Genomic DNA, 15562 nt, shown 5'->3' on the forward strand with positions numbered 1-15562 from the left:
ACTGGGGCGCCTGGGTGGCTCAGTCTGTGATGTGTCCAACTTCAGCTAAGGTTATGATCCCATGGTGTGTGAGTTTGAGCCCCCCTTCGGGCTCTGTGCTGATAGGTCAGAGCCTAGAGTCTGCTTGGATTCTGTGTCTCCCTCTCTCTGCCCTTTGCCGGCTTTCTCTCTCTCTTTCTCTCTCAAAAGTAAATAAACATTAAATACATATATAGAACTAAATACACACACATATATAAGATGTAATTCGTGAGGGAAACTGGGTCAAGGGTATATAGAATCTCTCTATATTATCTCTTGCAACTGCATGTGAATTTATAATGATCTCAAAATAAAAGTTTATTTTTAAAAAACACACATCGTTCCTGTCTAGAATGTAAACACATATATGAATCTCAGTGGTAACTTTTGAAGAATATCAACCTTGTGCTTACTCACTAGCATTTGTGTAATGTTTCTAACTTAATTTTTTATATCCTAATATAAGCATGATTATTCCAAAAATAATTTACAGTATTAAAGTAATGCCAGAGAGCTTATTTCATTTGGGGGCTATTTCATTTCATTTCAGATAAATAATATTAGAATATTTAAGTAATTAAAATATTATAGAAAATTCTTCCTTGTCTATCTTTAAGATGAAACAAGGAAAATGAAATGAGGGTTAGCTATTCAAAGAGTTTTTAAAGAACCTATTTTAAAAGATCTATTACTTTATTAAACGAGTACATTAAAAAAACAAAACAAAATTTTCACTCTTTGCTAAATACTTAATTTGCATTGCCTCATTGAATCATTACGGCATTATGAGGTGGGTACTATTATTACCATCCCATTTTTATAGGTGAGCAAAGACTTACGTGGTGCTTAGTAATGTTCCACATTTTGTAAAGATATTAGCTCACTAATTAGAAAACACAGTACTCCCTTTTAAAGCTAAGAGAACTGAGGGAGATTATGCAATGAAAAACCCTGGCAATCTGATGCCACACCTTTCTATGTTATCTCCAGGGTCACTCAGGCACAGAGATTTTAAACTATCTGTGCAAGGTCACACAGCTACTAGTGGTAAAAAACAGATTTTGAACTTGGTTACTTTCCGATGCACCGATCTTTAACAAATTGTGGTTATTTTGATCAATAGATCAGCATTATTTAAGTGGCTTGTTAAAAACCTATGCCTTCTCCCTTCCCTCAAAGTCTTTTGAAACAAAACCACTTGTGCCAAGATTCTAGAATCTGTGTTTTCAACAACCTTTCTAGGAGATTTCGATTCACATTAAAGTCAGAGTCCAACTGCATTACAAGACGCAGAGCAGATTTCCTGTGAAGGTCAAATGAAATATCTAGTATAATTATAAATGATGCCATATTTCATCAATCTTAAGGTTAATTTTTTGTTGATTTGCAGTTTAACATCTCTGAAATAGGACTTTCTGTTAGAAATGATGGTGTCTTATAATCACAATAAAAATGTTTTTTCTTCCTAGTGGTATGTAAAATAATGTTATTTTAGACTTGATAAAGTATGGAGGTTCATTGCTAATAAAATACAAAAGACATTGCTTATTAAACATTGTTCTTTTCAGTCCTGGGTCACACTATGCAAGGGTGACCATCCACATGCAATGAAAGACAGGGTGATGGAAAGAAGACCGGAAGGCATCCATCATACAAAGATTCATGTATACCATGGTGAGTCACTAACAATTATGGGCTAGAACGGATGAAATGAAAATACTTTGAAAATGATAAATCATTATACCACCACTGTATATTTATGAATGTGGATGTATGGGCTTGAAGTAAGATTATTACAAAAAGTGGACATAATTTGAAAATGCTCATTGCCAAGCTGACGCCTGTGCAGTAGGCATTATGATTCTCAACTCTAGACTAATCTACATACTGTGAATCCACATAACCAGGAAGGAGAAATTGGACAGAGGAGCCAAGTTGTAACCATAGTCACTGCAAAATAAAAAAGACAAAGCAAGAAGAGTGTGTGGTAAAATATTTGCATATATATTTATTGCAGTTCCTTTTCAAATTTACTTCATCAAAATATTTTATTTTCATTTTTTAGATTGTCTCTCTACCAGATGCATTTGGTTATGTCATCTTATTTTTCTCTCCTTTATGTTAATGTGAATGCTCTGATTAGATTCATTTTTCAATGCATTCTCCTGATCTATTCACATTGTACCCCTCTTAAGTGACCTCTTTATATTTCTGTCCTAGAAGCTTTATCATTCTGTTCTTTGAGCCTTCGTGTGTAACTGACAGACTGACATTCCTTTCATTCTGTCTGTATTTTATGTACTGGGTATGTAATCTGGACCTGTCCTCAGGAAAATTGTGAAATGAATATAGTCTTTGAAACCCCCTACCTCTCCTCTTTGCATGCCTCCCCTTGTTGTCCCTTAGCCTCATCTGGTAGGTCAACGTATTTTCAGCCTATTTGGTTAGATATTTGAAAACTGTGAGCTAATAAGAATGTTCTCTGCAAATTTTAGAGAACTCTAGTATTAACAGACTCTATACTACTTATAGTTTCACTTACTTAACAATGTGTAGTTGCCATGTACTAATACTGTACCATCTTTTATTTTGGGCCTATTGGCCTGTTGAATTGTGTTAATTTGGGAAATTAAAACATAGACTTCAAAACAGAAACAATGAAAATAACAAAATTAGTAGTTCTCTCTGTTCAACACAATTTCCAAATTTGAAAATTAATGTTTACCATTTTTTGTTCCGTATACAAAAGAATCTAGTTTATTCCACATAAAGTATTCCCAGAACTAAATAAATATATTCCTATTTTAGTAATTTTGTTTTATAATTCAATTATTGTGTAATTCTTAAAAATATTTCCATATTTAAATATACTTTATTTCAAGTTTAGTGGATAATTGGATCTCAAGCAATATCTTCCACCATAAATTCCAGAAAGCAGCTAAGATTGAATTTAGTGCTCATGATCTCTGTAATAGAAAATGAAGCATAATGTTCTATAATTAATACATTTTGGTTGAAAGAAGACATGCATGTAGTATTAGTCTCATGTATAACGATGGCATCTGACAGAAAACATGCAGAATTCATCTCATTTTCTTCAGTTTAACGACATAGTAATTTTGTTTGCAAAAACATTGACAACATATGCCCTTTTATGAAGAGATATAATCACTTTCTGTTAAACTAAGAAGTGCCAGGAAATTGTGTTGCAAATGCTTATGCTGTTATTTCAGTTGCCTTGACTTCTCATTTTTCTCACATGCAGGAGGCATCTTCTGTCCGTGAAATTTCATTGATTTTATCACTGAAAGGTGACATTGCTGCTTATTTCCTAGGTTCATTGAATAAGTTCTATTTTAAATATAGCTCTAAATCACAGATTAATTCAATAACCATTAATTCAATAACCTCTACAGAACCTGGATAAGTTGAAAGTACTTACTCTTGTTAAAAGACACAGTCTTTGCCCTGGGGTAGGTTACAGTTTCAGTTGGGGAGCAGATATTCAGATAACTAAAGAATACTTTAAAGGAATGTAGGTACTATAGGAAGTCAAAAGATAGATAAGGTCCTTAATTTGACTATTAAACTAAATAACTATAAAGAATAAACAGTATTTTAATACATAGTTAAGGGTTGGTTTTTAAACACAATTAGTGTGTCTGTTAATAATAATTGTATTCACTTTTCTATAATTTCACAGATATTCTTAGAAATATAATACCAAAGATAGACAGGAAGTTAAGCTATGCAAGCTAATTGTTAGGATTCCATTTATACTTTGGTTCACTCAAATCATTGTCAAGCACTATTATTTTTTTCCCTCAGAAGACCCACATTTAGCCTATAGTGCCCCCATGAAATATGTGACTGAAACTATCTACTTGGATAACATCCATGCTATAATCTTCAATCAATATTTTACATATCATACACAAGCCCAGAGTTACTAAATTGAGCCCTAATTCTTAAATTACAGTTCATTCAGGAGTATTTTTTAGTGCCTGCTTGTTTAACACAATCTTATAAATGATCTTTCACAAAGTATGTAAAACTCAACACATATCTTTAATGGGCTAATTGTGCTTCATTGCAGTGTTGAGTCTATAAAAGATTTTTAATAGTGAGAGAAATGATGGCATTTTCACCTTAATTTGAAAATATAATTGCCATTCTAAATAGCTTTTTTTCTAACTTAAGTGCTTATTGACAGCAGAAATTTCCCCCAAACACTAATAGAGTATTTAACATAATTGCATTTATTGAAAGAAAATCCAAGGGAAAATAACATACAGCTATCTGAAACTAGCAGAAGTAAAATATCAAAAGAAAAAGTAAGTTAAATCTAAATTTGAGATCTAAAATGTAACTAATATTCAATATAAATTCAACACAACGTATACTTAATTAAACTTATACATTTAAATATACTGATGAGATTCAAGAAATAAAAGTGATATCCTAGAAATCCAGGATAACAAGAGCCATATGAAAACAAACTGAAACTAACAAGCTAATCCCTAATTCATAGAATTTACCATCATTTGAAAAATAAGAATATTTTTTAGCTCAACCCATGGAAAATTAGAACAATTGAACTTAAATTCAATCAGTTGTAAATATTCCCTCGAGAAAACGATTTCATTTTTTTACCCGGAGTTTAACCTCTACCCTACTCAAAATTTTGAATTCCAATTCCTTAATTTCAATATACTTAGTGTGGGTTCAGGATAGTAAAATCACGACTCATATTTATTAAACTTTATTCTAAAATGGCAATAAAGTGATCCATATGGATATATGTGGAATAGTTCTCTCTCCCTAACTTTTCAGTTCTGTTTCTAAGCAGACATCCACATATGACGGACTGATTCTGAATGGACATATTTCCCATTACAATCTCAAGTCTTTGAGTCCTACTTTTGCTATGTAATAACATATATTTATAAATATTATGGATACTCAGCAAAGAGCTTTTTAATACCAGATTTGAAAAAAGTTCTGTCCGTTCGTGGTAGCTTTTCTCCTACGTTGAAGTAAAAAGTGCCAGAGACTGCTTTTAAACAATAAGCGCTAAGAAAACTGATTAAACTGGTTAGACACAAAAGGAACACTGGAGGAAAGGAAATAGCTTGGGATTGAACCCTATGATTTTATTGTTTTCACAGAAAATGCAATAACTCCTCATTGATACCAACTACCCAGTTGCAAGAAGAGTATAAACCTTCTGCTTTGTTGAGACACAGGTGAGACAATTTGTAAGAAGTAGTCATCAACCAAAAAGGAAATGAGTTTTCAGTAATTTTTTTTCCAGTTTAAATGCTGTTGTGAGGCCCTGATCTTTGAAAGGCACGTTAAAAAAAAAAGTTTTTTTGTTTTGTTAAAGAAACTGCATTCAAAAGAATCCTTTGAAAATCACTCTATCAAAATCATATTAGTTGGTCACCATCTTTCAAATCCCTAATCAAAACAAAATAGGTCATGAAAAATATCACAACCAGTTTCATACAGTCTTAAGCATAGAACTTAATTAATTGTTTTCCAATGATGCATTTTGACAGATAAGTTTATTATAAAGTCTTAAAATAAAAATGCATGTTTGGTGAAAAGTTAGTACAGTTGTCATTCATATTTTGCCATATTTTAAAATATAAAAGAGTGGGATTTTATTATTTGTAATATAATGTAACTGACTGACTAGCTGGTTTGTAATTCTGATTACTGTAGTTATCATAATTCATTGCCAAAGTCAATTCTGTGATATATGTAAAATGAAGTCCCATTAGTTTAGCCTATTGTATGACATTGTAGTGCACCATGCATCTTTCAGGTCTCTAAAAGAAAATTTAATGGCAGGCCAAACTTCTAACTTACTAAGTACTATGAATCATACAAAACAAGAAAACATTTCAAACCAGGGATACACAGCATGTTATAATTCATCATGGAACTAACAAAAATAGGTAGCAGGAAAAAAGAAAAACACAGCACGGCTAGGTATGTGTATACTAGAGGTAAGAGAAGACTCAGAATTTTTTAAAGCACAAAATAAAAGTTATGACATTTTTAATGCATAGGCAATGAATAATATAAACCCTACAAATATGACAGGGTATCTTTTTCTCACTTTTGGGTTTGTTGGAAAGGAATAAATATTGGGCATGATTTGGCATTTCTGGAAGATTTAGTGAATTCGGTGAATCTCAACATATCTAAGATGTTATCAGTTTTAATATGCACTTTTATTTTATATATCACTACACAGAAATACTACCAATTGTAATTAAAATAGGCCCAGTTGCAGACATGTTAATTGTGGAGGAACAAGCATTTTTGAACCAAGGAAACAGAGTTAGCTCCTAATTAATCGGATCTATTAATGACCTGGACATTACGTGGTGTAATCTTTCTTCCAGAAAATTAAAAGCTCTATTGCCTGATGCCTTCCTATAAAGTACGACAACAAAAAATTGACATAAATAACACTTAAAATATGTTATCAAAAAGGAAAAGGGGAAATCTATTGGTGAGTTTAACTCATAATAAATACAAAAAAATATTAGGAAAAGATAGGCAGTTGATAAACAGGTAAGTGGTTTAAAGTCATCATTATTATTACCGATGTTAAACAAGAGATTACTTAATACAATTTACACTTGACTTATCCCAACCTTTTAAAATTTCCTGCATTTTTATTCATTTTCTTTCAACTGAACATTTGATGGGGAGTGAAAAACATTGATTTGAATTCTAAGTTTGGTGTTTTACAGAAATGATCCAGAACCCACTTGTGATGTATATTCTAATTTATTACCATATCAATAAATCTGATTGTTTTGCAGTTCTTCTGCTTGCCCCTTTGTTCCTGGCACTCATCTGCATTTTCTCAAAAAATTAATCAAAATTAATTTTTGAAGTACCAGCCAGTTCTCATGGACTTCTGAAGCTATGTGAAAGGTTATAAAAAGACTTTAGTATTTTATGAGTACGTTGTAAAAGGACTGAAAACTTGCACTTACAGCAATTTCTTTGTGCAGTTAATAAGGAGAAAAGTAGACTTGATTGTTTTCCTGGAAAGGACACATGTATATCCAAATATTCTGAATATAGATTTTTTTTTAGTTTTTTTCAAAAGTCTCACTCAAATCAAATTCAAGATAAAGGAAGAAGGCAGCAATGAGCTAAGCCTCTCTTTAGATGTAAAACAATTTTTTAATAGTATCAGCAATGGGTGTGCAAAACATCAATTAGAAAGGATGATCCACTAATATGGGATAGTGGAAAGAAGTGGTGAGTTGCCACACAAAATGGAAGTCAAGGTGAGGAGAGTTAGTAAAACATGCCCCAAATATTGTTTACTTTAATCTCTTTGGTTTGATAAAACAGATGGTTGACTGTAATTGTGAAAATTTTCAATATGCCTGATTTGTTCAAGTAAGTTATAAAGCTTCTTAGTTAATTCTGTTTAATTTAAAGGACTTGGTTTTAGCTTGATTCTATCACTACCTAGCTCTGACTGGTCCCCTCTTTCACTATGAAAATACACATTAAATTCCAAGTTCGTATTTTACTTTCATAAGTTTGACTTTTATTTTACATGTATGAAAAATATGGAAGGGTGCATCAAGGGTTCCTATTAAATGCTTTCCTGCCAACATTAAGGTGTCTGAAGCTCTGAAGGTTTACCCCATGGTATCATAACTGATAACTTGTATATATAGCTAGTCTCATTTTGGTGACAAGTAAACATTGCTCAACAAACACACATACCGCTTTGCATACCTTACCTGGAAAGAGGCTTTATTGAACATAGCTGTAAAATTATCTTTTAAGTTGAATTACTGAATTTGCACAAACATTTCTACAGAATTTATTTCTTTTAAAAACCAAGCTTTATCATTTTTCCACTACATTTTGTTGTGCTTTTTATATTAATATTTGCAAATGTTATAATTTAATACTTATTTCCCAATTACTTGCATAATCAGTTTTTTTTAATCCTGGGGTGTTGAAAGAACATATAATAATAATAATATTCTTCTTTAGACAAAAGTCTTTTTAAATGAAGTTAAAAGCTGAGATAATTTAAGGAAAAAGATCTTCAAATTTTCATAACCAACAGGTTTAAGTGAAATTTACAATGCATTGGAAAACTGGCTGGTTAAAGGTATGATTTGTCCTCAGGTAGCTCAAAATCATTTTTACAGGTTTTTGTTTTTTTGTAAAAGTGTTTTTAATCTCGGTAAAATAATAAAATAATATTTCACAATTTGCACAGAGTCTGACTAAAGGGCAGAGGCATATTACCCTCAGTGTTTAGAATAAAGCCAGATTTTTCAGGCCCAGTTCCGCTGTAGAGTTTGTACGCACTGCAATCACAAACATTTTCTTTGCTCCCTCTAAAGCTAGGGCCAATTTCATTTCAAATGGAGGTTAGAGTAAAAAAATCACTCTTGTGTTTTACCACCTTCTGCACTAAGCATTATTTTAACAACCTTTTGCTCTGGTTGACCCATTTAATAACCTGGAAGAAAAAAGTGTTGCTCCCATGTCTGGTCTCAATGGAAGTTATTTTCTGATGGACAATTAAGCCGAATGGCCATGGCTGTCTAGGAGGTCCAACAACAAGTATTTCGTCTGCATGGGCTTACGCAGTAGCTTCGGTCCTTTCTTCTTCAGAAGCGGCTTTTGTTGTCTCGCCTATAATTTGCACATTTAGGCTCTGTAGTTTGTTTACAAAATAGTTTTACACAAACCACTCTTAGCTGTGCAAGCTTCTGAGTTGAAAATTATTCAGGCTTGTTTCATTGAAGGCACTTGGTTTCCATGGCAATTTATAAAAGATGGTGGTTTGGTTTCTTCATTGGAACAGATGACTTAGTTTGGGTGTTCAAGTGGCCGCGAGCAAACTCCGATAAGCCTGTGTAATATGTAAGCCCAGGTTTACCATCCTGGATAGTAATGCATGCAAAAAGAGACAGCATACAGTTATCTAGCTTAGCCATGGGAGGAAAACAAATAATAACAAGAAAGGTGGGATGGGGACAGGTGGGGAGGAGCATGAATGTTTTAAATAATTCTGAGTTCGGGTTATTTTCAAGGAAGGGTAACAACCAAAGGTAAAAGGGCCTACATTTATTTAATTCTCTATGTAAAACCTTCTTGAAAGGAAAATAAATGCCAGCTTTTCACGTACCCTGTTTACAGTGAGGTTTTTGTTGGCAGGCCATTAGGTTTCCATGGTAACAAGCAAACTATTCATTTGAAACAAAACCAGCCATGACTTTGTGCTTTGACAAGGATTTCTATAGCTTTTTTTTTTTTTTTTTTTTTTTTTTTTTTCCAGAGTTCAACCAGATGACCAGATGATGCTGTAATCTTTTTAGCCACAAAAGCACCTGAAGGTCTCTTCTCTACTCAGGTCAAGATTATCTTTTATATGTAGTTTGGAATAAGTTATACTTCCATGATGTCTTTTTTATCCCCAGTGCTTTAAAAAATTCGTTTTTATTATTTTATGTTTGAGTCAGTAGTCAGTGGAGGAATCTTTGGTAGTTTGTTTTTTCAATGTCCATTTACAAAGACTCTTTCTTCATGCCAGTGCCTGGTGAATCTTTTATAGCCTCTGCCAGGATAAGGTCACCTTCGAGGACTTAAGATAGAGATGAGGACGATGACCGGGAAAAGCCATAGATGTACTAAAATTCCAACAGCACCATCAACAGAATCTAAAGACAAGAGAGATAATGCCAAGAAACAAACAAAAATAGAGAATAAATACTCCATGTAGCTATCAATACAACTGTGGTGAACTAGTAAGCAATATTAGCATATGGAAAACATTTTTACAAAATACTCTTTTTGGTTTGTTTTATTGATCAGTCTATTTCCAAGACAGGAAAATAAGAAAATAAATATGTGATTAGAAATTTGATAAAAGAAAAATGTTTGAAGTTGATACGCTATGCTATGAATATTTGTTCAGAAGATATTTGTGTAAGTGTGTGGTTGGGCTCAACCTCAGCGTTTTGCTAGCCACGTGAAAGCCTGTGCACAGAGAAAATTCTAAGAAATCCTAAGAGGTCAGTTTTCATTCTCCCCCCCACCTCGAGCTTCCAGAAATGGTTATGATTAAAGACAGAGAAAAAGTACTTTTTATGAAAACTAGGAAGGGGTTTTTATGGGTAGAAATTTACCGCAAACTGGATTATATGTGCTTAGATCAGCCCAATATTTATAAATCGGGTAAATAATTTTCTGTTTAGTGTGAGTTTGAGAAGTACTATGAAGCACATTCTAACTGAAAAAAAAATTTCCCAACAATCTGCTGTAAGACTGCTACCAGAATTGGAAGTTTCAAGTAGAATTCCATGTCCAGGTGATACCTCTCAGAATGTATGCCTTACCTAGGAGGGCTAACATAGGCAAGCCTGGTAATTCATGAACCTAGCTTAAGTTATAACATGGATCTCACCTAGGAGAGACCTGGGTTTTGAAGATAAGACACAACCTCAGCTTTTGATATTGTGGTACCATATACTGACTGAGAAGGGTTGGGAACCTGAGCAGTTAGGAAGAAGCTTTAGGCCGCCAAACTGGTGTGTACTAAGAAATTAACAATATTCACCAAATACTACTTGTCAAAATGAGCTTAATAAATGATAGTTAAATGTATACTAGTGTAACAGAATACTTTCTCATACCAAAGAGAATGTTCTTGTTCATTGGGGCTATTTCCTCTGATTTCCAGAGGCTAAATAGAAATACCTCCAGTACAGACAGATTTTATTTAAAACAGACACACATTTCTCTCAATTTAGAAGAGAAGAAAACTGATTATGAAAGTATACTAATATGTAACAATAAAGTCCCTATGGGTTATCCTAGTCATTTTACTGTGGCAACTCTCACCACTTGTGTTTTCTCCATGAGGGAGTTCTCTTGCTTTCCTCATTTGGAGAGTTTAATTCGATTTCTTGAATTTAATTTGTAATAGGATTCAGTGATTAAATTATCTAACTGTAAGATTCCTATGTAATATGGTAACTATCTTCAGTTAATATGATGTTACTATGACTGGCTCATGTTATGAAATGCAAAAGAAATCCCATTCTCCTCCTCTAAGGAGAATGCATATTTGACAAACCTACTTCATTTGGGTACTGCTACTGGTTTTTTAAAGTGAAATTAGCCAGACATGGGAAAATTTTTTTACTAAATTTATTACTTGAAATACTAAGTATAATGACAAGAAGGTGAAAACTATGAGCAAAGTGGCTCATTGTTGTATACAATCTTAGTTTTTGTCTCTTTACAATGCTTAAAAATGGAGTCAGTTCAGTTCATATGAGCAATCACTGGGTAGTTGCACAAATTTGACTTTCAACATCTAGACTAATGCAATTTCTCAATAACTATATGCAATTAACAAAGACTCCTATTTTCTCTACATGTTACAAAATGGACTTTCATGCTCCTTTTATGTGTACTAAATAATTGATGAGTTATTTGTTTAAATTTAGCTTGATCGAAATACACCTTTATATAATCACGAAATTAAAGATCAGATGACCCTATGAAAATTTTTCAAGTGGAGGAATTTTTAAAAGAAATGGTTTTAGTTTTCTCAGATTCACATGGATAATATGGAGATGAGGATTTTAAGAAGCTGCCTAAGACATAATTCTGATGCTATCTGCATTATTTGTAATTTTTAAATTTATATCTTTTATTACACATATTAATAATATTTTACATTATATCTCCTTTATTCAAAAACATATTTGTGGCAAGAAAATAAAATTTGAATATATCATTAAACTAAAATATTCATCTGTGAAAAAATGAAACCAAATTACTAAACAAGATTGTGATGCACATAGGTTACTTATAGCAGGAAAAAATGGGCTGATCTGTTACCTATTGTATACACTTAGGCTCTTCACAGTAGTGAATCTGTTAAAATGGTTGCAAAAGTCAGACTTGGAAAATACATTCATAAACTGGGGCAATAAAAATAGCTATTGCTATGTAAATGTGTGCTGAGTATATAGATTAGCCAATGTTTTAATAAAAGTTAAAGAATCCTCTGAAATTAATAATATGAATTAAATATTTTTAAAAATCTTCATTAAAAATCAAGGTGTGCTTGCCTTACATAGACCTAAATCAAAATTACTTTGATCTTAGGTCTAATATGCCTACCCTCAAATTTAATACTTTGTTTTCAAAATATCTTCACAATTTTAGGGTCTCACATATAAGGAATTTCTAAACTTACAAACTAAAAAATAAGTGAGTTTTAAAAATTAGATGATTTTAACAGTTAATATGTTACTTTAACATTACATCAAACCAATCCAAGAATAGACACTTACTCTTAGTCGTTAGGTCTTGTTTTGCACATTCTCCTTCTGCAATTGATACATCATCAATGGCAATGTCACCTTCTATGCCAGGACCTCGAATACCTTCAAAAATGAGCTACAAATATGAATGAAACAAACCTAAATGTAGAGCTTTGATTTGTAGATGGATTTTTTACTGAGAAACCAAGGAGCCAAACCTAAAATCAACAGTAATTCTGGCATCATTTATTATTCACAGTCTTCAGAGTTGTTGCTTAAAAAAAACATGAATGTTCTTAACAAAACCAATCATAGGATCTTCCTTGGCTAATATTAGTTTTCACATCAAAAGCTCTGTGTTGGTTTTAAAACAAAACTACACTTAATTGAATAATACAATAAAAACTACCACTGCTACAAATCCTACCACTGTTCGTTTTCAGGGGAAAAATGTTTATTTGAACAGTATTTCTCTGAGATAGGTTCCCTCCAGTTTTCTCTAAACATCTAACACTGGTTTTCTAGAAATATTTTATGGGATAAATCAGTTCACGGTTCTTTACAGCAGTATTTATGTTTATTGAAGCCAAGAACAAGGGTTTACCATCACTATGAAATTGTTTGCTCTCTTGCAAATACAGTGAATAAGTTTCTCACATTCCCCTATGTTATGATATACCTCTATAATTTCACTTTTGACATTCTATTTTTAAACACCTGAAGATATTTATGGGTTTACTTGAGTGTTTAGTGTCAGACCTTTGAACTTCCAGTATCTACAACAGTGATTGACACTGAGACTTGATACATGAGAGGTGAAAGTATAGATGACTGAAATCAGTCTCCTTTTATTGCTAAATTCTGAATACAATAACAATATAGGGACAATTAGCAAATTTTTATTATTTCGTTTTTGCAGAAATAAGACATAAAATTTTCTCTATAACCCCACAGTCATTCCTTGCTTCTAGCAAAACCTTTTTAATCCTTTTGATACAAAAAGGCAACCTATGCATTTAGTGATTATAATCACAAAAATTTCTACATGCCAAAATGAAGTATCTAGTTTGGTCTTTTCAAAGAAAAATTAGCTTAATAAAGAGCTGTTTCAACATCAAGCTGATGTATGCATTTTAATACAATTTTTAGCCTTATTTCATTGCAACAAATTGAGCGAAAGTCTATATCAATGTCAAAATTTTTGGTTCTGTTTGTTTGTCTTTGAAAGTATCTTAATATGGCTCCTTAAAGGCAAATTTGTGGTGATTTTCCGAATACTTAGGCTACCTTTGAAAGATTTATCTATTGTTCTCTGATATACTGTCATAATTTTATTAATTGAAATCTTTTAGTAAGCAGAAGCATTAGTTATCAACTTTTGCATTGAGTTCCTTTTCCCTGCTCATAGTCCATATGAATCCATAGCGTAAGAATAATTTTCAAGATCTGATAGGAGAGACAAGTTTGAGAAAATTTTATTACTATATTTAATTTGTGTAGAAAGAGTTTTCTGCTTACCTATGTTGAGATAAATAAGTTAATAAAGATTTCCCAAAGCCATTTCTTTGAAAAACATCCAAAATGTCATGTTATCACTGAAGCAAGAATAAAATGGCAGACCAGAGTTAAAATATAATATAGAACCCAGCTAGCAGTATACGGATTCTCAGTCCTCAGAATAAGAAATGAAATATTACTTTGACTGCCTAGAATAATGACTTGCTTTTGTCTTAAGGTGGTATTTGGAAAGTTATCTGGGAAATAGCTAAAAAAAAAAAACAAAAACAAAACCCTCAGAGGCCTGTTTAAATCACAAGGTCCTACAACCTGAATTAAAAAAAAAATCAATGGTATAAAAATCCAAGAGCACTGAGATCAGAAAAGGGGAAATCATTTTAATGACTGTGGAATTCCCCACCTTATGGATATCACGTAAGTTATGTAACCAGTGGCCCTATTGATATTGTTAGACATTAAAGTTATTTTCAGCTATTCTGAACAAGGCTGAGGTGAATGCATTTTAAAACATTAATATGCACACCTTTTACAGAGCACATGGCTCTTTAAGGTCATCCTAAATTGCCCCTATCAGCACTACTGCCTGTTTCCTAATTATGGGTTTTTAAGTCATTGGGTATTTTTCCTTATTTTAAAATGTGCTGCTTACCTGGTAGAGAATCATTGTTAGAGTAAATCAATGGTTATTCCCACCCCCTTCTTAGTTTCAGTCATGTGATGCTGAGTCTTCTCTCCTGAAGATAACAACATGAATGGAGTGTTATCTTGGAGAAAGTTAGAACCCACAGATTCATGCTGCTATGAGTCTTATTCCATAAAATCCAACATGTTCCACTTTGGCCACATGGCTAATAGTTGACTGAATAAAAGTGGAGTACTGTCATCACAATTCTTTCTTTCTTGCAGCTATTATAAAGGATCAAATGGAATAAAGTACAGATTTCTGGCTCCCAATCAGGTTTTAATTCTGGACTGCAGCAGGAATAAGGATGCATTAATCAGGAAAATTTGCTTTGGTAAAGAGGAAACCTCCTCAGTAACCAATAGTTTTAATTTTAAAAGATGGTGTGGGAAGGGAAAGGAAGCAAACCCAGCTCGTAGAGTGGAGTACAGGCTTTATGCTGTAGCCATGGCAAAGAAGGGGACTGCATTCTCATGTGCTTTGTGTGGGAAGTGAAGTGTCCGTGAGAAGGCTGATAGGGTAGGTTAGAATGTTCTGCACCTGCTCGCACTTGAAATTTAAACAGATGAAGCTGAAGTCATAGTCTTTTCATTGGGAAGGATGCTGGAGAAACAGGTTTAGGAATACATAGATTTTTCCATCTTAGTTATGTAGAGGTAAATAGGTAAGACAATCATCCACAATTTTTCTCATTTATTTAAAGTACACAATTATTTTTACTTAGCAAGTTCTAGTCACCCGGAGGTAGGTGTCAATATAAAAAAGATGAGACTATTTAAAAAAAAAAGTGAGAACTAAAATGTGTAAATCATCAACATCTTTTCAAAGCTGCTGGCCCTTGAATGATGCTGCCATTGCTCAAAGCATTTCAAAATGTCTTTTAGGGACCATAAAGTATCAATCACTCCTAATTTTCCCATTAGCTGTCTTTATCCTCCCTTCCTTCTTCTTCCCATTCAGGTTACCTAGGTTCATGCTTAAACATATGGTCAGA

The 15562-nt window shown here is 32.8% G+C and overlaps 1 protein-coding gene across 2 annotated transcripts in view; it reads right to left on the reverse strand.

Moving 5' to 3' along the window:
• Nucleotides 1–5149: 5149 nt before the first annotated feature.
• MDGA2 (MAM domain containing glycosylphosphatidylinositol anchor 2) overlaps nucleotides 5150–15562 on the reverse strand; it is an 865051-nt gene continuing 854638 nt past the window's right edge. Inside the window, exons 16-17 of one of the 2 annotated variants that reach the window (XM_045450889.1) lie at nucleotides 12399–12504; nucleotides 5150–9749 (exon numbers count right to left, since the gene is read on the reverse strand). In XM_045450889.1, coding sequence (XP_045306845.1) covers nucleotides 9661–9749; nucleotides 12399–12504 — 195 coding nt within the window. In that variant the 3' untranslated portion in view covers nucleotides 5150–9660. Of the gene's footprint in view, nucleotides 9750–12398; nucleotides 12505–14535; nucleotides 14621–15562 lie in introns of those variants that run through there. The other variant, XR_006704997.1, reaches the window with a different exon arrangement.

Source organism: Leopardus geoffroyi, chromosome B3, assembly GCF_018350155.1.
Source record: "Leopardus geoffroyi isolate Oge1 chromosome B3, O.geoffroyi_Oge1_pat1.0, whole genome shotgun sequence".
NCBI classification, from domain to species: Eukaryota; Metazoa; Chordata; class Mammalia; order Carnivora; family Felidae; genus Leopardus; species Leopardus geoffroyi.